Raw genomic sequence first — 22,495 nt, forward strand, 5'->3', positions numbered from 1 at the left:
AAGAACTTCATTCCTGGTTGAGCAATTGTAGAGTTCGGACGTCATCAAACTGTGTATAAGTGGAGCATACAAAAAGTTTTTTTCTGTGAAGCCTAATTTTTTGCTGTGAAGAATTGGTGTAGCTGTGGAGCTGATTGTAGCGGCAAGTGGTGCATTTTTTTAAATCAATTTTTTCTTTTGCTGTGGAGACGTGGATGTGCACAGCGTTTTCTTCTTTTTTGCTGTCTTTTTGGGGTAAAACAATTTTTTGACTATGGCCACAAATATGGCCGAAGAGTGTGAGGTTATGGATGTTTCGGCGTCTGTACCTCAAAATGTGGGTGAGTGTGTGAGTGGTGCTGCAGCAGCATGTAATGTCGGTGTATGCACAAGAAGTAAAAGAGTATTTGAAAATGGCGTACGTGACGAAGCTATGCATAGAGCGAAGAAGATGAATAATGATAGCAATGGTGATGAACAGTTACAAGGTACTGTTAACCAAGAACAAAAAAAGCGTCGCTTTAACAACGAACCAGTTTTTTACAAAGAGGATCATGAGGGTAAGTTCATGGTACTTGTCGATTCGAGTGAGGCAGATAAAATAAAGAACAAACGTATTAAGAACGGGTTGTACTTAATGGAAAAAATAAAAGGTCTGAAGCTGGAAGAAATTAAAAAAATAAAAAGGGTTGATGCCATCGGCGTTACGCTATACAGAATTACTTTTGAGGATGCGGTGTCCGCAAACTCATTTCTCAAAAATGATAAACTTAAAAATATGAAGTTGAGGGCATTTGTGCCTAAAAACTTTGTGGAGACGTACGGCGTCATTAGAAATGTCCCCATAAGCTTTTCGGAGGAGGAGTTGCTAAATGGAATAATTGCTGACCGAAAAGTGATGTCGGTTAAGAGATTCACAAGGAGGGAGAATGGAGAAGACGAGAACCCTCGGCCAACTGAAACAATTAAAATTGGTTTTTGTGGGGATGACCACCCATCATGGGTGGTTTTTAATCACACTGTACTAATTGTTAGCACATACTTTCCCGCGGTGAGGCAGTGTTTTAACTGCGGCAGACTGGGCCACACAAAGATGGGTTGCCGCTCTAACCCAAGGTGTTTAAAGTGTGGCAATGAAGGTTGTAATAATGAGTGTCAAATTAAAGTGTGCATTTTATGCAAAGGCACTGATCACGGATGTAAAGAGAAAGAAAAATGTCCCAAATGGACAAAGGAAATTGAGGTTAACAAGATAATGACTAGGAAGAAGATGACAAAAAGGGAGGTCTTGGACTCATATAATAGCCAAAATCGATTTGAAATATTATGGGATGAAACTAATTTTCCGTCTCTTTCTACAGGTGGAAAGAAGAGCAGTGCTGGAGCCAAACCAAGTGAACTGGACAATATTGACAATGATGTCAATAAGATTCTCACACCTTTTACATACAGCTCGGTTGCAAAAAAACCGAAAAAACCATATGTCCATAGGCCTGGAGCCCCAATGGGCAAAAGATTGTTTGATGAGCCATCTCCTTCAAGACCTGTGTTTATGCAAGACAACCATAAAGTCACTGAACTGGAAAAAATCACAGTTGAATTGCTCAACTTCATGAAAGACTTTTTTAAAGCAACGAACAATGTGGTGGCGACGGAGGCCATGGGCCACTTTCAGGCCAGAATTCAAAAATGTGGTGTAGCTGTTGATCGATTTGATAATAATGGAATACCCAATCATCAAAATGGACAAAGTTAAGGTATTTCAGTTTAATATTCAATCATTTCGTAGTAACAAAAACTTTATAGAATTCTATTTGAATAAATACCAATATGATATTGTTGTTCTATCCGAAATTTTTGCTGAAGATTCGAAAAACAAGAATAAACTTATTAACTTCAATCTTGTGCAGAAGTTTCGTGCCGATGGTTATGGTGGTGTGGCCATTGGCCTAAAAAAGAGAATTAAATTTGCCAAACTTTCCTACGTTACAGATTATGATATTGTTATCGTCAAGACACTCAATCTACGTCAAAACCTGGTTATTGCGTCCGTTTATTTTCCTCCTGCTCTATCCTTTGAAGAGTTTAAGGAAGAAATATCCAAGCTTTTGCAGTTTCTGGAGTCTTTTGATAATGTTCTTTTATGCGGCGATTTTAATGCCAGAAATTCCTGCTGGGGTGATCATGTGGTTTCCCGTAAAGGGAGAGAGTTGGAGATTGCTGCGGTGGAGGCGAATCTGGTATGTGTCAACAATGGAAATATTACATTTAGAAGGAACCGGGACTCCCGGGGATCAGTGCCGGATTTGACCTTTGTTAGTGCTAGTTTGCGTGTGCAATGGTGTGTCCTTGAGGGGCATTGGGGTGGTAGTGGCCACCTTCCAATATCTGTAGAGGTTGAGGGCCATGGAATCCGTCATGGAAGATTTCTACATAAGAAAAAGCTGATTAACACCCTAAACAAGCTAGATCTTGAACCTGACTTTGCAGTAATTGAAAGATCAATGGATGAGGAAATAAAAGCGGCGACCTCCAAGTTGAATGGGAATAGGACCCCCAAGTACTGGTGGAATGACCAGCTGGCGGTGCAATATAGGCTTCAATTGGCTGCAGTGAAAAAGGCAAGAAAATTTCCCTGCTACGAGAACCTTATCAAAGCCACTGAGGAGGTGGAGAAGTGGAAAGATATGGTCAGTAAAGCAAAAAGTAATAGTTTTTTGGCAAGAATAGAGGATGTGAACAAGGATTCGAATTCACGTGCGACTTGGCGTTTTATCAATAATGTTCGCAACAGAGATTCTACAGTGTCCAGAATATGGAATGAAGAGAGAAATTGTGATTATTTGAAATACCTTAAAGATCAGGTTCCAGGGGACATGGTGAGCAGACAGGTGGCCTTTGAACCATGCAATAATGTTGATCCGGTGATATTAGACTATGATCATTTCGAGCATGTCCTTGCCAAAAAGAAAAAAGGGTCGGCCGCTGGCCATGACTGCATCACGTATGAAATGATAAGGGCTCTTCCGGGGCTGTCGAAGAGAGCCATACTGACGGCCATGTCCAATGCACTTATGGAAAATGCGATTAGAGATAGCTGGCGAATCATTAAAATAGTACCAATCCCGAAGCCAAACAAGAATTTGGAATTAATTGAAAATTACAGGCCAATATCATTAATATCGGTGTTTATCAAATGCATTAACCTAATGTTAAAAGACTCAATTCTCGAACAGCTTGAAAAACAAAACATCTTACCATTGAGGTCGTTTGCTTACAGGAGTGGGATGTCTACATCCACATGTATCAATGAGTTTCTGCATCGGGTGGCTCTTCTTAAAGCCAACAACTATAAGGTCCTAGTCCTCTCTTTGGATATAAATAATGCATACAATTGTGTCCGGATTGCTTCTTTGGCTAAGATTATGAATAATATTGACTTAAACCCTTACATTTCCAATTGGATAATCAATTTCCTCTCTAAGCGGATTCTAAAACTTGGTGATGAAGAGATTGAGGTGGCAGATGGCCTCCCACAGGGAAGTTGTCTGTCTCCTCTGCTTTTTAATCTTTATACAGCGGGACTGCATAATGTTGAAGACTCAAGGACTATGGTATTTCAATATGCAGACGATTTTTTGATCATGGTTTTTGATCATGATTTTGATTTGGCCATGGAACGTTTACAAAGGAAAACGACAATTTTCAAAATGAAGTGTGCGGAGCTGAACTTAACATTTAACCCAGCTAAATCCAGCACTATGTACTTTGCAAAAAACAGTATCAAGAAGATTCAGCTATATGTGGATGGCAATCCGGTGCAACAACAAAGAAAACTAAAATTCCTTGGCAGGATGATATCCAACTCCTTAACAGTGGCTGACCACTATGTTTCTATTAATGAAGCGGTCAACAATAGAACACAACTTTTAAAGTGCCTATCATCGGTCAAGGGAGGTCTGCATCCCAAAACATCTCTAAAAGTATACAAAAGTCTCGTAAGATCAAAAATTGAATATGGCAGAACCACCACTGCCAACTCTCCAATGTATGTGAATAAAACAATTGAAAGAATGCAAAATGGTTTGATAAAGAGATCCCTGGGAGTTACCAGATCGTCACCAAATCACTCAGCTTATGTTCTGTCTGGCGAATTTCCACCTAAATATAGAGCCAAAATTCTAACGGCGAGAGAAATTATCAAGAATTTAAAACGAAACAATTATTTATATGGAATTATTGCGGACAACCCACTGGTCAAGTCGAGCTACAGTGTGGTTTTTCACGAGTTTGCGGACATTTTTAGGAAAATTCGGATAAAACCATATACACGACAAGATCATCTAATCATAAGATCAGATATGTTACCTGGAAGTAAGCGAGATTTGGGAAATGACGTCATTCATGCGATGTACAATAATGAATTGGCGTATTATAAAAACAGTGGCTTTGCGACCTTTGCAACGGATGCGTCGCCAAATGAGTCTTGTACTGGCTGTGGTATATATGATGTGACAAAAGGTCACCGTTTCCTGTTCAAGTTAAACATCAGAACCTCCTCAACGTTCGGTGAACTTTTCGCGCTGCGAAAGGCGCTTGAGTTAGCTGTGGAGGAAGGCTACTACAAAGTTGTTATCTTCACCGACAGCCTTGCGGCCTGTAAGGCTCTTGGCGCTGCTGATTCGGACAACTGTCTGGTAGCAGATTTTCACAACATTTTACAGGAATCCTTGATCAACTTGTGTCATGTGGTTTGGGCTCCAGGCCACAGAGGTATTCAAATAAATGAAGAAGCTGACTATTTGGCGAAACAGGCAGCTGAAGTTGGTGCACCAGTTGATGCTGACCTTACTCCGGGGGAAGCGTTGCTAGCAATCAAAAATGCAGTCATGGCCTGCTGGAATGAAGAATTTATTGAGCTGTCCCAGACAAAGGGTAGACATTTCTTTCAAATCTATGAGGATGTCTATGAAAAACCCTGGTTCAACAAAGGAAACTTTTACCCCATGGAAGTGAAACTTATTAATAGGCTTATGATTGGACATGCCTATGATAAAGCCTACTTACATCGTATTGGATCCGCCAACTCTGACAAATGTGAGGTATGCAATACTCTTGAAAATGCCCAGCATGTGATCTTTGACTGTCAAAAATTTTCATCTACTCGAGACTCTTTTCCAACCCTCTTTTCCAGATACCATGAGCTTATTCCTCTTCTTAAAACAAAAGATATTGATACTTTCAGACTCCTCCTTGATTTTATCAAGGAGGCGAAGATCTCACTATAATCCCACTCATACACTTTTCAATCTGTGATTTCTTAATCTGTGATATTAAATTTAAGTTTTTTATTAACCCCACACAATACTAATTTACACTCTCCTACCCCCTTCCCCAATTTGGCCTTTATTTTGTTTATTCCAACAGACGTTTATGGTGCCAGCACACTTCGTAACTTGGTCTCTGCTTGACTTTGGATGATGTCCTATCGTTTTGCTGTAAAGGCTGTCATATTGTTCCTGAATTTTGTATGCTGTTTTTTCAACTTTTGTTTTGCCCATACGACGATTTATACACACATAAGTTTGATCTCAACCAGGTCTTCGTGAGTCCGTTTTTGTTTGTATTTTTGCATGTATTATATTGTCTATCATACATATGATGTTCTAACTCGACACTGTGCTGTATGGATATGCAGCTTTCGTTTGTTTTTTACTCAACAGTATTTGGTGTCAACTCTGCGTTTGTATCATTTCATCACTGGAGTTTTAACCTGGCGTTTTGTATCCTGAGGATCGCCAAATCAATCTCTCTCTGCGGAAGTGGAGGATCGTTTCATAGCACAAAAAAAAAAAAAAAAAAGTGGCGTAAGACCAACGAGGAATTGGGTGATGTTACAACAAAACTAAAATACTTTGCCAACAATGAACAAACCTCAGATTTCATATTAATGATGCAAAAACCCCTAGAACTGAATCCAAAAAAATGGCTAGCAATGTGGGAAAAGAAAAAGGAAAATGATGAGCGACACATGCAAAAATTTCTTCCCGAACGTCATGAAATCTTGGGACCAGACCTAGCCACAGCACATTTCATACTACATCGTGGTGGTTTAGTGAAGTTTGTTAATGCCCAATCGTGGACTAAGGCAGATGAGGATAAAAATTTCAAATTACCCAATAAATATGATCCAACTTTCAAACTGGAAGGCATACGTTGTGATAATATGCGTCTCTACTATGAAGGTTTGGAAAATATACGTTGGCTGCAGCATCTTAAATTTGCCTCATTTCATAATGTCCTCAGTTTTGATGATTGGTGTTTGGATCGTGTTTCGGGGTCTCAATGTCACAATTTAGAGGTACTAGATATCTCGGGAACACAATGTACATCCCGAGGACTTTCCTGTCTATATCGCTTGCATAATTTGAAATTGTTAATTGTCAATGATCCTAAAGAATCGTTGGAATATGAACTTACCTGCTCTATGCTGGAGGAGACCTTACCAAAATTGAAAATAGTCAATGCAGCTTCTGTACACAATTTACAGTAAAAAGTTATAGTAGTTATTATTTACACAATAAATTATTTAACGAGAAAAAAATTATACAAATAAAAACAGTTATTGTTATTGTGGTTTAGTTTTCATATATTCGGCTTTTATTGCTGCTCTCTCCTCAACTGGTGGCAGATATGGAGAGATGCCTTTTGCACGACGATCTGAACGTATTTTGTGCTAGAAAAAGAAAGGGAAATATGGGTTATGTGCCATTATTGTAAGTTATTTTTGTCGTAATTATCTTACCCAGAAATCCTTGCAATTTTTATAATTTGCAAAATAAACCTCGCAGGCTTCACGATCAAAATTGTTTTTGTTCAAACATTTGTATGAAAGCTCTTGTTCCTTGGGGGGAAAGAAGCATTTTTAAATATGAATAGTCGACTCAGATTTAGGCTATGTCGGGTTTAGGCACGGCCACAGATGGGACTAAGGGTTCGATTATAGACAGCAATTCAACAAGGAAACAAATTTCCTTTACCGACCCTCCGCATAAAAAATACAAAAATTTCCTTTAAATCGTAAGTTTTCGTAAGTAGCACGGCATCGACAGGGGATTTAAGACAGGAGCAAATTTCGACTACAAGTAAGCCTATATCTCGGGAAGTATACATTTCCGCAACAAAAATATTTCATTGGAATCGGTATGAAAAGCACTATCTTCATTCAATATGTGTTTTGAACTTCTAAAAAAAGTGTGAATTTCAACGCGGAAATAAAAATGGAACTCCTTTCCTATACCGACCCAAACGCAGAAAATTATGAAAAAATTACCACAGATAGTACTTTTTATCCCGATTCCAACCATGTATTGCTTTTGTTGCGGAAATATATACTTCCCGAGATATGGGCCTCAAAAGATCCACAAAGGCCCTATCCTATTTTTTCTAAATTGCCGGCCTTCGGACGGGTTTTAAGACTTCTCCTATGGACAGGTGCAAATCTCTGGAATGGGAACAAAATTTTCTTTTAAATTAGATATTTTTCTATAAATAGGCGGCCTTCGGCCGGAATTTAAGACTTTCTCCTTTGGGCAGGTGCAAATCTCTGGAATGGGAACAAAATTTTCTTTTAAATTAGATATTTTTCTATAAATAGGCGGCCTTCGGCCGGAATTTAAGACTTTCTCCTATGGACAGGTGCACATCACGGGAACGGGAACAAAATTTTCTTTTAAATTTAATTTTTGTGGAGGCCTATATCTCGAGAAGTATACATACCCTTCAACGAAATAATATATCGTTGAAATCAGTATAAACAACACTATCTGTGGTATTTTTTAATAATTTTCTGCGGTGTTTTTCCAACATTTTAGACTAGGGCCTTCGTGGAACTTTGGAGGACCATATCTTGGGAAGTATACATTCCGCAACAAAAGCAATACATCGTTGGATTCGGTGTAAAAAGTACTATCTGTGGTATTTTTTAATAATTTTCTGCGGTGTTTTTCCAACATTTTAGACTAGGGCCTTCGTGGAACTTTGGAGGCCCATATCTTGGGAAGTATACATTTCCGCAACAAAAGCAATACATGGTTGGAATCGGGATAAAAATTTTCTGAGGTGGGTGGGTAAAGGAAAGATAAGACAAATGTTTACTATGATATTTGTTGTGGGCAACTGGATTTGCTATCCATAATCGACCGACACAGTGCAATAAGAAATAAATCAAAGTTGCGCCTAAACCCGACTTTTCCTTTTGTTTGACGGATTTGATGTAGAAATAAATTTGCCAAACTATATTCAAATCGTTTCAGATTTCGATATAGCTCCCACATACATATATTTTCAGTTTTTAGCTCAACCGCAGTCAGGACAGTTTCACATTGTTTTAAAAAATCACTTTGCATAAAAAAGTGAATTTACTGGTGAACATTTTCGTCCAATAATTTTTCACAAATTTCGACGTGGATAATCACGGCAAGAGTGGATCGATCAAATTAAATCTATTTCTGTCGATAATGGACCATCCTATAGCACTATGAAAAACTAGTTTAATGAATTCAAACGGTTTGCAAAACGGTCTTGTTAAAATAACAGAGCAGTGTTTTTGTTCGCATTCCTTTAATTTATCGTCATCATTAAGTCAACATTAATTTCGGCACGGGCAACACATTTTCCCGTCATGCTTTATCAAATCAAAATTGGTGTTGTTTCTGCTGCAATAATGGAGTGTGTGCTTGAATGCAAGGTATAAACCATGCTTGAATGGGCTATTGGTTTAATTGCCTTTGTATTTTTTCGCTCTAGTCAAGCAGTATTGGACTGAGTATTTGAATGACTGACAGCCTTGGCATTGTGAAGAAATGTTAACCAACCATTCAGCCATCCAGTCTGCTAACATTTTTCAATGGCTCTTTAAATTTTTTCCAATTCTATTTTCTGAAATATTCGTCTAACACGCAAACACACAACAAAGTTTCTTTACACTTCTCTTCAGTTCGCATTTCAATCAAGGGTGTTAACTTTAAGGGAATGCCGTCCCTTTATTTGGGGAAATTTTTATATGCAATTTCGCAATTCTTAAATATTGAAATCTTAAATTTGTGGACGCATTTCCGGAAACAACACATAAGTCATTGATACGAGTGGGTCGACAGGGTCCCTGTCGAGACATAATAATGTTTAATAGTTTTGGGTTTAACACACCATTGTTTTGTCTGACATTTGAAATGATATTTCATTTTCATGGAATGCATGAGAGACACACTTGAATTTCTAGTTCGCTTTTTCAGTTGACCTTAAATTTGTTTGCCCTCCATTGAGTTCAAGTGGAAGGGTAACACCTCCCTTAAGCGGCTCCCTTTCATATTGTGCTCTCCTTGCGGCTAGCATTGTTGATATTGTGCTTGTGTGAATGTTGTTTCCCATTGGTTTTCCGGTTGAAATGTGCATACATATATGATTGTCTAGCAACTGTTGCCCAAAATATTTCTAAATAACTTTATATTTCTAAATAACTAACTTCTGAGGGAAATTTCACAAAATGTGAAAATGTGTAATCTGTGCAAAAAATTTAAATGTTGCTGCCTATATATTTCTAAATAACTTTTGAGGAAAATTTCTCATAGAAATTAAAAAGTTTGCATGGCATTTAGGGTAGGGTAGCACAATATAATCTCTAAACAAATGTTTGTTTATCTAAAGTCAATAATCTACAAGTATATAATCTAATCTAATCTGAGAGGTTTATAGGCCCCTTAACAGAGCGACCTGTCGCGAGTTCAGGAAGGGTCTGTCTTAGTTCATGTTCCAGTGTTTTGTTGTAATTATTCAGGCAAAGTTAAAAATACGTTTGCGTTTCATTGCTGCAGGTGTAATGTCCAATCCCTTGCAGTGAATATGTGAATTACTGATTAACAGCCTTGGTATTGTGAAAACATGGAACAAACAGTTATCCCGTTAACCAACCATCCAGCCAATCAGCTATTCTATGACAATTGCAATCCTTGCAGTTTGTTTTAGAAATGTTCGTTTAGCACGCAAACTACAACAATGTTTTTTTACACATCAATGTTTGTTCTCTTCAACCAGGGTATAAACGTTAAGGGAAATCCGCCTACATACCAACACCAACCTACACTCAAAATTTCAAGCTTCTAGCTTCATCCGTTTCGTCTGGGCATTGATTATAAAGCCACACAAATGAGACAATTTTTAGTACATTTTAGTGCTTTTCGCATCCTTCTAGGACGAATTTCCAAAAACCCAGCCTTAGCGAGCATCTTCGCCCCAAGATTAACCCTCACTTAAAATTTGGGAATTCTAGCTTCAGCCGTTTCGTCTGGGCGTTGATTCTTAGTCGGCCCCCACACAAATGGTACCATTTTTAGTACATTTTAGTACTTTTCGTACCCTTCTAGGACGAATTTCCAAAAACCCAGCCTTATCGAGCACCTTTGCCCCAAGACTAATCCTCACACAAAATTTGGGGATTCTAGCTTCAGCCGTTTCGTCTGGGCGTTGTAGATCACATCATCACTTTACTCTTTTATATATATAGATTATTCCTTTTCCGAATACGATTTTGCTAGTATATTATAAAACAAGTAAGAAAAGTCTATAGTCGGACGGAGCCGACCATGGGATACCCTATACCACTATCCCTTGATAATCCCTCTCCACGGAACCTCTTTTCAATGATTGTGAAAATTTATTTATCAAATATCAGAGATGTAATGTATAATACTTATGAACAAAACCACAAAGTTATCTAACATGACAAAGACATTTTTGTAGCAGGAAATTAAAATTTAGTTCACAAAAACTAAAATGAAACCCACTTATGTAGTACTACTACTTCCGTTGTTTACCGCTACGTTATTGAAATTTGTATCAATTTCACACAAAAGTTTCAGTCCATTTAAGCCGCTAAGTATCATCTGATCTTCACGTTGGTTTGTACGCTTCTTCATCATAAACTCAAACATTGTTTAAAATTTTTGGTCCATTTCATCCCCTGAACATTTCACGATCATCACCAAAAACTACCAAAAACTAATAATTTCTATTCTGGCCCGAACCCAACATCCTTAAAAAATTCGTTACAATCGGTCCATAATTGCGGCCTTAAGCTTGTTTACAATTTTTAATGGACGGACACACATCGCTAAATCGCTTTATCTCGTCGAGATATGAAGATTGGTATACCAGATTGGTATTCGTCTCCGACGAATATTTCGCGGTGTTACATGAATTATGTATATATATTATGTATATGTATTATGTATAATTATGTTTTCGTTATCGTTTGGCTATAGGCTTTTTTATAAATAACCAGTAAGGAAAGGATCAAAGTCGGACGGGGCCGACTATATGATACCCTCCACCACTGTGAATATGTAAAATATAAATCGGAGCTATATCCAAATCTGAACCGATTTCGATATAATTTGGCACATTTATTTCTAGACTGAATTCAGTCACACATAAATAGCTAATTTTTGTTAAATAATATTTCCAGATTTCAATGCAAATGGAAGTCTAACAAATGTACTACACCTTCCACCGCAAAATGCTTCCACCTCAAATTCATCCATCCAAACCCAAACCGAGAATGCTTCCACCGCAAATTCATCCACCCAAACCAAAAATGCTTCCACCGCAACCCACCGCAATGCTTCCACTCAAACCGATTTGGTATGGATAAAAACACCACCAGCGCATGCATCCCGTCGTGCACTACCACCACCTCAAATGGCATCAAAAGCCGCCCGTACACTACCAACACCATCACCATTTCTCACAATGGCATCATCAACCCGTCTTACCACCACACCACCCCGTCACCGTCCTACACAACTACCAAAAATGACGCCAACAACCTCCCGTACCGCCCGTACACTACCAACACCATTTCCCACCACACCATCAACAACACCCCCTCACCGTCCTACACAACTACCAATGATGACGCCAACAACCTCCCGTACCGCCCGTACACTACCACCACCATTTCTCACAATGGCATCATCAACCCGTCTTACCACCACACCACCCCGTCACCGTCCTACACAACTACCAAAAATGACGCCAACAACCTCCCGTACCGCCCGTACACTACCAACACCATTTCCCACCACACCATCACCCCGTCACCGTCCTACACAACTACCACTACCATCACCATTTCTTTCATCAACAACCCCCCGTACACGACCACCTTTTCACTGCATAATGAACCGTATATATACGCCAAATCCCCCCCCCCACTAAGTACCCCCACCACTAAGACACCACCACCACCCACCACAGCAACTAAACCCTCAGCCCTTGCAAAATCACCCCCTCTCACCTCACCTGATGACACTGATGAAGACATTATAGTATCTGAAATGTATAACAACATGGTTGAAGATATTGAAAGGGAAGAGGAAGGGGCTGAAGGGATGGAAGGGGATGAAGGGATGGAAGGGGATAAAGGGGCTCAAGGGATGGAAGGGGCTGAAGGGGGGATAGACAGGGTATTCCCAATGTTGATTGCCTCTATTGATGCCAATAAACAGAAATGCCAAGAACAGCAGAACAATCGTGTGATGTGCACTGTGGTTAGTTTCAAGTTTTACATTATTAAATATATTATTACATATATTTGTATTTTCTTTTAGTGTAAGAAACAATTATCTGTCTTTAGTTTGAGGAGACACATGGCCACCCATTCCACTGAGAAGCCATTCTCATGCAAGGAATGTGGGAAAGGTTTTCTGCGATCCTCCCAATTTGAAAAACATATGAGAACGCATACGAAACCTTTCACCTGCACGATTTGTCAATCGACATTCCTAGCGTTCTACGAGTAAGTTATCAAAGTCTACTTTTATTTATTTTTACTTACTTTTTAATTTTTTTATTGTTACATTTTTTTTCAGGCTTAGGGATCACGTGAAAAATGTACATCCTCAACGTTTTAAATGAAAAACATCAATTTCCTTTTGTTTTCAGGTCGCATATTTTATTAAACTTCATTTTCATTTATCTCGCTTCATTTAAAAAAATATAAAAAATATGTCAGGGTTGTATTTGAAGACAATTTGTCATTTGTACATAAGTACTATGTATTTGTATATTAAATCCAAAAGTTTTACTATTTTATAATAATTTAATTTTTATTTGAAGAAAATTTGTCATTTGTATATTTGTAATACCTCTGAAGTTCTGTTTTTTTACTTTTTTATTTTAATTCTTTTGTTTTATGAGAATGTAACTATGAATATTAATAATAAAAATTTTTTGTTGCACCACCACCCTAAACCACCCTAAGCAGCTGCAACTCAATTGACTTAATGGCAGCTTCTGTGTGTTGAACCGTCAAGTTACCTTTGAGAGGTTGGGTAATACAAAATTCCAGCTTCTCAAATTTCCCTGTTATTAAAAATCTCGGCATTGTTATACGTTCCTTGGAATTCTTTTGTATACTTTCAGGGCTAATGCTAAAACACACTTCCTTGGGTGGTGGCACCGGCTCCTGTTCAGGTTTATATTGTATACAAAATTGTTGGGTCTTTTGCAGCGACTTGGCAAGGAAACTTCGCTTTACATCACACCGTAATTGGTAATTGATATTGATAAACATTCCATGATAAGTTTCATAAAGCATCTTGGGTTCCTTGGTACATTTCAGGGGGAATTCAAAATGAAATTCCGAAACGCCCGCATTTAGTTTTCCCGGGGCAGATAAATCAATTGTGGAACTGAGTAAGGTAATGGGTTTTAAGGAATTTGAAAAGGCATCCAAGAGACCAACTGATTTGCTGTTGCTTAACTGGAGATTAACAATGCCCTCTAGGGATAATTGTATGCCATCATGCTTGGCCTCTGAGGGACAGGAAAATTGTACACAACCCACTAAGACGTCCTGTAAGGGAAGAAAGGAAGACAATTAGATAAGGTTTTATTTTGTAACCGGGAGAATATACTCACATTTTCATAGTAGACCTTATTTTCCCGCTTGAGCTTGATTTCAAAATTAATGGAACTCGAACCCATGACTTAGGTGATATGAACCCTAGAAGAGAAAAGGTAAAAAAAAATCAATTAAAACTGACAAATATACATAGAAATCTCCTACGGAGGTCTTCTATTCTATAGAAACCTCCTACGGAGGTCTTCTATTCTATAGAAACCTCCTACGGAGGTCTTCTATTCTATAGAAACCTCCTACGGAGGTCTTCTATTCTATAGAAACCTCCTACGGAGGTCTTCTATTCTATAGAAACCTCCTACGGAGGTCTTCTATTCTATAGAAACCTCCTACGGAGGTCTTCTATTCTATAGAAACCTCCTACGGAGGTCTTCTATTCTATAGAAACCTCCTACGGAGGTCTTCTATTCTATAGAAACCTCCTACGGAGGTCTTCTATTCTATAGAAACCTCCTACGGAGGTCTTCTATTCTATAGAAACCTCCTACGGAGGTCTTCTATTCTATAGAAACCTCCTACGGAGGTCTTCTATTCTATAGAAACCTCCTACGGAGGTCTTCTATTCTATAGAAACCTCCTACGGAGGTCTTCTATTCTATAGAAACCTCCTACGGAGGTCTTCTATTCTATAGAAACCTCCTACGGAGGTCTTCTATTCTATAGAAACCTCCTACGGAGGTCTTCTATTCTATAGAAACCTCCTACGGAGGTCTTCTATTCTATAGAAACCTCCTACGGAGGTCTTCTATTCTATAGAAACCTCCTACGGAGGTCTTCTATTCTATAGAAACCTCCTACGGAGGTCTTCTATTCTATAGAAACCTCCTACGGAGGTCTTCTATTCTATAGAAACCTCCTACGGAGGTCTTCTATTCTATAGACACCTCCTCTTTCAGAAAGGTTGTAAAGAAGCACCCTTTCTTTCAGAAAGGTTGTAAAGAAGCACCCTTTCTTTCAGAAAGGTTGTAAAGAAGCACCCTTTCTTTCAGAAAGGTTGTAAAGAAGCACCCTTTCTTTCAGAAAGGTTGTAAAGAAGCACCCTTTCTTTCAGAAAGGTTGTAAAGAAGCACCCTTTCTTTCAGAAAGGTTGTAAAGAAGCACCCTTTCTTTCAGAAAGGTTGTAAAGAAGCACCCTTTCTTTCAGAAAGGTTGTAAAGAAGCACCCTTTCTTTCAGAAAGGTTGTAAAGAAGCACCCTTTCTTTCAGAAAGGTTGTAAAGAAGCACCCTTTCTTTCAGAAAGGTTGTAAAGAAGCACCCTTTCTTTCAGAAAGGTTGTAAAGAAGCACCCTTTCTTTCAGAAAGGTTGTAAAGAAGCACCCTTTCTTTCAGAAAGGTTGTAAAGAAGCACCCTTTCTTTCAGAAAGGTTGTAAAGAAGCACCCTTTCTTTCAGAAAGGTTGTAAAGAAGCACCCTTTCTTTCAGAAAGGTTGTAAAGAAGCACCCTTTCTTTCAGAAAGGTTGTAAAGAAGCACCCTTTCTTTCAGAAAGGTTGTAAAGAAGCACCCTTTCTTTCAGAAAGGTTGTAAAGAAGCACCCTTTCTTTCAGAAAGGTTGTAAAGAAGCACCCTTTCTTTCAGAAAGGTTGTAAAGAAGCACCCTTTCTTTCAGAAAGGTTGTAAAGAAGCACCCTTTCTTTCAGAAAGGTTGTAAAGAAGCACCCTTTCTTTCAGAAAGGTTGTAAAGAAGCACCCTTTCTTTCAGAAAGGTTGTAAAGAAGCACCCTTTCTTTCAGAAAGGTTGTAAAGAAGCACCCTTTCTTTCAGAAAGGTTGTAAAGAAGCACCCTTTCTTTCAGAAAGGTTGTAAAGAAGCACCCTTTCTTTCAGAAAGGTTGTAAAGAAGCACCCTTTCTTTCAGAAAGGTTGTAAAGAAGCACCCTTTCTTTCAGAAAGGTTGTAAAGAAGCACCCTTTCTTTCAGAAAGGTTGTAAAGAAGCACCCTTTCTTTCAGAAAGGTTGTAAAGAAGCACTCTTTCTTTCAGAAAGGTTGTAAAGAAGCACTCTTTCTTTCAGAAAGGTTGTAAAGAAGCCCTCTTTCTTTCAGAAAGGTTGTAAAGAAGCACTCTTTCTTTCAGAAAGGTTGTAAAGAAGCACTCTTTCTTTCAGAAAGGTTGTAAAGAAGCACTCATTCTTTCAGAAAGGTTGTAAAGAAGCACTCTTTCTTTCAGAAAGGTTGTAAAGAAGCACCCTTTCTTTCAGAAAGGTTGTAAAGAAGCACCCTTTCTTTCAGAAAGGTTGTAAAGAAGCACCCTTTCTTTCAGAAAGGTTGTAAAGAAGCACCCTTTCTTTCAGAAAGGCTGTAAAGAAGCACCATTTCTTTCAAAAAGGGTCTAAAGAAGCACCCCTGAAGCACCCATTCTTCCCCAACGGCTTTCTGAAGGCACACTTTCTTTCCGATATGGTCTCCCGATGCACATTTTCTTTCTAAAGGGTTTCTGGAAGCACCATTCTCTCAGAAACGTTATCTGAAAGCACCGATTCTTTCCGAAAGTGTCTCGGAGGCACACTTTCTTTCCTATATGGTTTCACGAGGCACCCTTTCTTTGCGATAGGGGCTCTGGAAGTATCCATTCTTTCCGATAGGGGCTCTGGAAGCATCCATTCTTTCTGAACGGGTCTCTGGAGGCACCCTTTTCTCCAGGAAAGTTCCATAGAAGCACCCTTTCTCTCAGGAAGGGTCTATGGAAGCAGGATTAGATTTTATAGACGAGCTGAGAGAGTCTTTAAATATATATAGTTAAAATTGGATATAGACTCACCCTATGGCCATAGATCTGCTGTGTTACCATGTGGAAATATGGAGCGTAAACCTTTATTAATTCAATAGCAATCCTTCTATCCGAAATAACCTGCCTCTAGCTGTCGCTTAAAGGTCATACTAAAATGATAAAAAATTATTAAGATCTACAATTGTATTACTCAAGGTAGGTATTTCCTTACCTTCTTCTCGCAACCACCATCGTCCAAGAAACATTGCTGTGTTGCGTAAATAAGGTTCTTGGAAAAGGTCGATGGCGGATTTCTGCAGCAGCAGCCCGACAGCAGAGTAGATCTATTTACTCCACCCAAAGCTACTGCTGCTCTCTAATATTTTTGGTTTTATGTTATTGTGGGAAGCGTACTCGAGCAAACCCCGAGCCAAAATTTAGTATTTCATCACAATTTTTTACATACTGGGCACTCTCCTGATCGATAATCATCTTAAATACAAGGCTATCACCTTTCTGTGAATATGAGTTGATTACTCGCCAGCTGCAGGTTCTAAGACCACGATTCTGTTTCTGCAGCAATTTTAATAACTCTACAGAATCCGTTTTCGGAGGAGGTACCCATACTGTTACTTCTATACCGCAGGGAATTTCCGAAATTGAAACTGCTGCGAGATCTGCACCCTCCCACAGGGCATCCATTTCATTGATGGTCTGTCTGAGAAATTCCCAAGACTCTTCACTGAGACATTGTACGACTTGAACGCCCTTATAGGGAGTTGATTTGCCGAAGCTAGTTTTGCTTGCCTCCACATCATCGCAGAGGATAATATCCCGCACATAAGCCTCAATAAGCAACCAATGATCTTTGCTGATCCTACCATCGGGGTCAGCCCTATCAATTATTGCCAGTCGAAGATCAACTGGGATACTGAAACAAACTGAATTTCTAGTTGTGTAGCTGGAAGTAGCAGCTACATCTATGACATTTCCTGGAGCAATGCCAGCTAGAGCCCTCGCAATGGATATATATGGACCAGCATCTTCAATTGACCGCATTCTTTTTTCTTCGTTTCGTTGCTGTCGAGTCATTGGCTGCTGATTGTTAGAGGAATCTATTATTTTCGCATCAAACTGTGTTGGTATGCTCTTCGTCAGAGGCTTAGTATTTGTATGTTCTTTACTTTCGTCGGCTGTCACTACTCTACTCTCAGATGCAGGTTCCTCAACTATTTCTCTTTTTATTTGGTTAACTTCGATTAATTCATTCCCTTTTGTGCTGTCACAGATTCCATTACTAACGTCAGCAGACATTGAGTTAGGTTGATCTGTGGATGTTTTGGAATTACTGGCTTCCTTGGATAATGGGATTCTGTCTATCGGCAGGGATTCTGTTTTGCGTAGATGGGGAAATTTGTTTTCCATTTTTCTCATAAACCTTAGTTTTAATCTTATATTATGAAAATGTTGCTCTTTCATAGTGCTTGGATCTCTATCAATGAATCTGCTGCAATAAGAGAATGCTTTGCGATAGGAATTCTTCTGATTCCTCTCCGTTCTTCTTCGATTTTCCTCCGGAGTGTTTTCAGCTGCATTAGGTCGTCCCTCGAACGAAGTCGATGGGTCATTTTTTTGATTCTTGGAGTTCATATTTTAAGTTTCTATAATCAAGGCTTTAACCACTACGAAATAGACTCTTTTGGAATGAATAAACTAGGGCATAAGATGAGTTTTAATGATCTATGTATATGTTTGTAATGTTGTACCTACCTAGTGGCTCTAACTGGATTTATTTAAGAGTTCTTTCTCGAGGAAGCTTGCGTCCAAGACTCAAAGGGAGTTTAATCAAGAAGATATCCTCAAACATCTGTGCAGTAATGTGATTCTTCAATTGTAACGCAAAATACATGGCAGTGTCATACAGTTTAAATTGCTCCGTTCGCCTCTTCTAAAAAAATTGTAATAGTGAGTTTATAGAGAGAGAAGTCTCCCTTGTCCCATCTGGGATGTTTGTGGATGTTTTATAACTAATTCAATAAAAGAACAGAAAAGAATCCGAAAATGTACAAGAATTATAAATTAATTATGCACACCTGTTTGCCGGTAGCGATTCATCAAATGTAACGCAGTTGATATGGCATTGTCATAAGTTTGAAAGACATTGGAAATTTACCGGCATTTATAAAAATTACTGCAACTGTGAGATGAATAACAGGAAACTACAAATCAGAGGAAAGTAAAAAAGATTTTTATTTAATTTCCATAAATAACTTGATACATTAAACAAAAATAACGTAAAAGACGGTTTTTTCAAGCTCCCAAACAGCTGTTAATTAATTAAACTCTTGAAATGTAACGCAAAATGCATGGCAGTGTTATACAGTTTAAAATGCATTGCCGCCTTTTCCGAAATAATGCTTGGTTTACATTTACGAAATCCACTCGATTTCAACTGTCAAATCCATAGGTTAAACGTCAAATGAAATCCAGATGAGATTTCATTTGACGTTTGAGCTATGGAATTGACAGTTGAAATCGAGTGGATTTCGTAAATGTAAACTTAGCATAAGAGCAATTAATTCTAAACAAAGAAATAAAAGCTCCAAATATAATAATAATTAAAAAAATATAATAAAACTATCTCAATATTTCCAAAAAAATTGCAACACTGCTTGGTCAGCGGTGGTACTCAAAGGTAACGCAGTTGGCTTTGCATTGTTGACATTGCACTGTTTAAAAGACATTGGAAAATTACCTGCTATTCATAAAAATGAGAAAAGAGTAGTGAGAAACAACTTAGAGAAAACTATAAGGGGTAGTTTACACTATATGTAAATGTCATATGACACGAAATAAAAACATTCCATATCTACCCACGGAGGCAATGTGGAGACGTAGTTTTTTTACATTTTTGCTGGTGTGGGCCCACAGAGTAAATAGCGTAAGGAAAATCTCCAATATTGCACATATTAGCGAATATATAACGATGGAAAATTGCATGTCATATGACATTTACATATAGTGTAAACTACCCCTAGGTTAGGTTAGGTTTGGGGATGTGTAGTCAATATATATGTATATTGACTACGCCACTCGGAGACCTTTCGGTCCATTGTGATCATCCATAAAGAAAAAGGAGGTTCAGAATTACCTGAAAAGAGAAGAGAAAAGAGAGAAGAATAAAGAAAAAAAAAAAAAAAAAAGGGGGTGTGGTTTGGAGAATAATAATAAAAGAATTAATTATAAGAAATAATGAAGATGCAATAAAGACAGAGAGGGTGGTTTTTTGGCGATGGTGGAAAAAACTGTCAGAGAAGTAGTTACGCTTATGGGTCGCGCCGTCCCAGCCACTTCAGATTTTTAATGATGTTGTTTATGATTGTTGGTTCCATGTTTGAGTAGAAGGTTAGGCTTGGAGGAAAGCGTACTCCTGTTAGTCTATACCGCTTTCGAGTTAACATCGGGCAACGACATAGAATATGCTCGATCGTCTCCGTTTCCTCCTCATCTTCACAGAGCCTGCAATAGTCATCCTGCCATTTGCCGATAAAAGCTCGGATGTAGCAATGGCCGGTAATGACTCCCGTCAATACCCTGATTTCTGATTTACTCAGACTTAAAAGCGAAGTTGTTCTCTTTGTTGAAAGATTCGGCCAAATGGCCCTTGACACGTTGCACCTTGGTTCATTATGCCATAGTTCCTTGGCCTGTTCTTCAAAGAACGTCCCCACCTTCCGAAAAACGTGACATATGGGTGGTTTAATAGAAACAGTGATAGCTTGACTTGTTGATTGAGATCCGTGTCTTGCCAATTCATCTGCCTTCTCGTTTCCCACAATGTCACAGTGACCCGGTACCCAGCAGAGTCGGACAGCGTTAGTTAGGTTCGCCAAAGCAGTTCTACACTCAAGAACGGCCTCAGACTTGATATTGGGGGATTTGATGGCTTTAAGAGCCGGCTGACTATCAACGAAGATAGTCACCGGTTCAAAGATTTCAGCATCCAGACTTTTTATCAACTCTGCGGCCATTTTGATCGCGAAGATTTCTGCTTGGAAAACGCTACAGTCGCTGTTCAACCTATAGGAGTACTCGAGGCAAAGCTTTTCGCAGTAGACGCCAGCTCCGGTACCTTCTTCCATCTTGGAACCGTCTGTATAGAAAGCCAGACCGTCCAGAGGAGGGTTACCACGGATCCAGTCATCTCTACTAGGGATAACGACCTCAAAATCATCAAATCTATGGATTGGTGATAAGTAGTCGCTGAACTTCCCCTGCTGATTTAAGCCAAGGTTTGGCCCTAGCTCTCGAAGAATGCATGCATGACCATAGGTGCTGTCACGCCAACGATTCAATTCATGTAGCCTTAGAGCACTACGTGCTGCTTGACCTTTGATGCTAATTCTCGCGGGCAAGAGGTTTAGCATCGCGTTCAGAGCTGCTTGTGGTGTACTTCTAAAAGCTCCAGTTATCAGGATCGAGGCTGCCCTTTGCACCTTGTCTATGCTGCCCGAGTTCGACTTGTGTCGAAGCGCATGCCACCAGACAAGACATCCGTAGGATAGGATGGGTCTCACCACAGTATTATACAACCAGTGTATAATAGCTGGATTTAGACCCCAACTTTTCCCAATCGAATTCTTACATGAATAGAGTGCGATCATACCTCTCTTCGTCCGTTCCTCGACGTTCCTTTTCCATCTCAGTTGAGAATCCAGGATTGTACCTAGGTATTTGGCCTCAGGAGATAGATGCAACTGCACTCCATCCAATGTTGGTGGTATGAAGTCGCCAAGCTTACGCTTTCTGGTGAACAATACCAGTTCTGTTTTCGTTGGATTTACACCAAGGCCATTTGTGGTGGCCCAACGAGACAGCTTTGATAAGGCTCCTTGCATAAGCTCCGAAATAGTGGACAAGAATTTGCCAGTTATTAGTAAAACTACATCATCCGCGTATGCGACAACCTTGATGCCCTGATTGTCGAATTCCGCCAAAATATTGTTTATCACAAGTAGCCACAGCAGCGGTGAGAGTACACCTCCCTGGGGAGTACCTCGTGTTACTGTCTTCCTTGTTGTCAACTCCCCGATACTGGAATTTATGATCCTGCTCTCCAGCATTCTCTTTATCCAGCAGATCAGGGTTTCCGGGGTGTTGACCGATCTAAGCGAGAGATGAATGGATTCAAGTTTTACGTTGTTAAAGGCTCCTTCTATATCCAGGAAAGCCGCCAAGGTAAAGTTTGAGTTCTCCATATTTCTCTCAATGAAACCCACGACCTCATGAAGAGCAGTTTCGACAGATTTACCTTTCATGTAGGCATGCTGCGAGTCGCTCAGCGAGGCAGTGTCTACAAAGCTCCTAATCTCCAGATCGATCAGTCGTTCGAGTGTCTTGAGGAGAAAGGAGGATAGACTAATAGGTCTGTAGTCTTTCGGTGCAGAGTGACTGACTTTCCCCGCTTTGGGGATGTAAGTTACCTTTACCTCTTTCCACAGATCTGGTACGCAGGAAAGAAACAAACAGGCCCTAAAGATCTCCTCCAGAATTTGGTATATCTGCGGTGCAGCAAATTGAAGCATCGCAGGAATTACTCCATCTGGACCAGGTGACTTATAGGGTTTGAATGTACTTACTGCCCACTTTATTTTGTTTCTGCTTACAACCTTATCGATGAGGCTCTCGTCCACTGACTCTTGGACTTGGAAGTTGTCACATTCAATGTGAAGGTTACTGGCATCCGTGCAGTCAGGGAAGTGGGTCTCAGCTAGAAGGTTTAGAGTCTCAAGACCTGAGTCTGTCCACGTGCCGTCCGGTCTTCTGACACT

The 22,495-nt window shown here is 39.3% G+C and overlaps 7 protein-coding genes across 10 annotated transcripts in view; 4 read left to right on the forward strand and 3 right to left on the reverse strand.

The window, feature by feature from the left end:
* Positions 1–2,084, forward strand: LOC141402831 (uncharacterized). Its single transcript, XM_073984823.1, has 2 exons — positions 1–1,736; positions 1,972–2,084. The coding sequence occupies exon 1, from the start codon at positions 254–256 to the stop codon at positions 1,733–1,735; it is 1,482 nt and encodes a 493-aa protein (XP_073840924.1). The 5' UTR covers positions 1–253; the 3' UTR covers position 1,736; positions 1,972–2,084.
* On the forward strand, positions 1,745–5,786 carry LOC141402830 (uncharacterized). The gene is made up of 3 exons (XM_073984822.1): positions 1,745–5,081; positions 5,407–5,584; positions 5,678–5,786. The coding sequence occupies exons 1-2, from the start codon at positions 2,484–2,486 to the stop codon at positions 5,458–5,460; spliced, it is 2,652 nt and encodes an 883-aa protein (XP_073840923.1). The 5' UTR covers positions 1,745–2,483; the 3' UTR covers positions 5,461–5,584; positions 5,678–5,786.
* LOC141402837 (distal membrane-arm assembly complex protein 2-like) lies at positions 5,642–6,627 on the forward strand. The gene has a single exon (XM_073984832.1). It carries the CDS (start codon positions 5,666–5,668, stop codon positions 6,530–6,532), a length of 867 nt encoding a protein of 288 aa, XP_073840933.1. The 5' UTR covers positions 5,642–5,665; the 3' UTR covers positions 6,533–6,627.
* LOC141402838 (coiled-coil-helix-coiled-coil-helix domain-containing protein 7) overlaps positions 6,559–22,495 on the reverse strand; it is a 22,398-nt gene continuing 6,461 nt past the window's right edge. Inside the window, exons 2-3 of the mRNA XM_073984834.1 lie at positions 6,785–6,883; positions 6,559–6,715 (exon numbers count right to left, since the gene is read on the reverse strand). Coding sequence (XP_073840935.1) covers positions 6,608–6,715; positions 6,785–6,883 — 207 coding nt within the window. The 3' untranslated portion in view covers positions 6,559–6,607. The remainder of the gene's footprint in view (positions 6,716–6,784; positions 6,884–22,495) is intronic.
* Positions 12,253–13,287, forward strand: LOC141402835 (uncharacterized). The gene is made up of 3 exons (XM_073984829.1): positions 12,253–12,584; positions 12,645–12,832; positions 12,906–13,287. Exons 1-3 carry the CDS (start codon positions 12,372–12,374, stop codon positions 12,949–12,951), a joined length of 447 nt encoding a protein of 148 aa, XP_073840930.1. The 5' UTR covers positions 12,253–12,371; the 3' UTR covers positions 12,952–13,287.
* On the reverse strand, positions 13,190–18,691 carry LOC141402832 (vacuolar protein sorting-associated protein 26C-like). Of its 4 annotated transcripts, XM_073984826.1 has the most exons (5): positions 18,435–18,530; positions 16,897–18,377; positions 16,716–16,834; positions 13,957–14,041; positions 13,190–13,891 (listed from the first exon to the last, which is right to left on the reverse strand). In XM_073984826.1, exons 4-5 carry the CDS (start codon positions 14,020–14,022, stop codon positions 13,283–13,285), a joined length of 675 nt encoding a protein of 224 aa, XP_073840927.1. In that variant the 5' UTR covers positions 14,023–14,041; positions 16,716–16,834; positions 16,897–18,377; positions 18,435–18,530; the 3' UTR covers positions 13,190–13,282. The 4 variants fall into 4 exon arrangements, with proteins under 4 accessions (XP_073840927.1, XP_073840928.1, XP_073840926.1 ...); XM_073984827.1 differs by lacking the exons at positions 16,716–16,834; positions 16,897–18,377 and having other exon boundaries at positions 18,435–18,536; XM_073984825.1 differs by lacking the exons at positions 13,190–13,891; positions 13,957–14,041; positions 16,716–16,834 and having other exon boundaries at positions 17,047–18,360; positions 18,435–18,691.
* LOC141402836 (uncharacterized) overlaps positions 19,700–22,495 on the reverse strand; it is a 4,178-nt gene continuing 1,382 nt past the window's right edge. The window contains exon 3 of the mRNA XM_073984831.1: positions 19,700–19,815. Coding sequence (XP_073840932.1) covers positions 19,709–19,815 — 107 coding nt within the window. The 3' untranslated portion in view covers positions 19,700–19,708. The remainder of the gene's footprint in view (positions 19,816–22,495) is intronic.

The sequence above is a fragment of the Musca autumnalis genome, unplaced genomic scaffold (assembly GCF_047663935.1).
Source record: "Musca autumnalis isolate F117 unplaced genomic scaffold, ASM4766393v1 scaffold_4, whole genome shotgun sequence".
NCBI classification, from domain to species: domain Eukaryota; kingdom Metazoa; phylum Arthropoda; class Insecta; order Diptera; family Muscidae; genus Musca; species Musca autumnalis.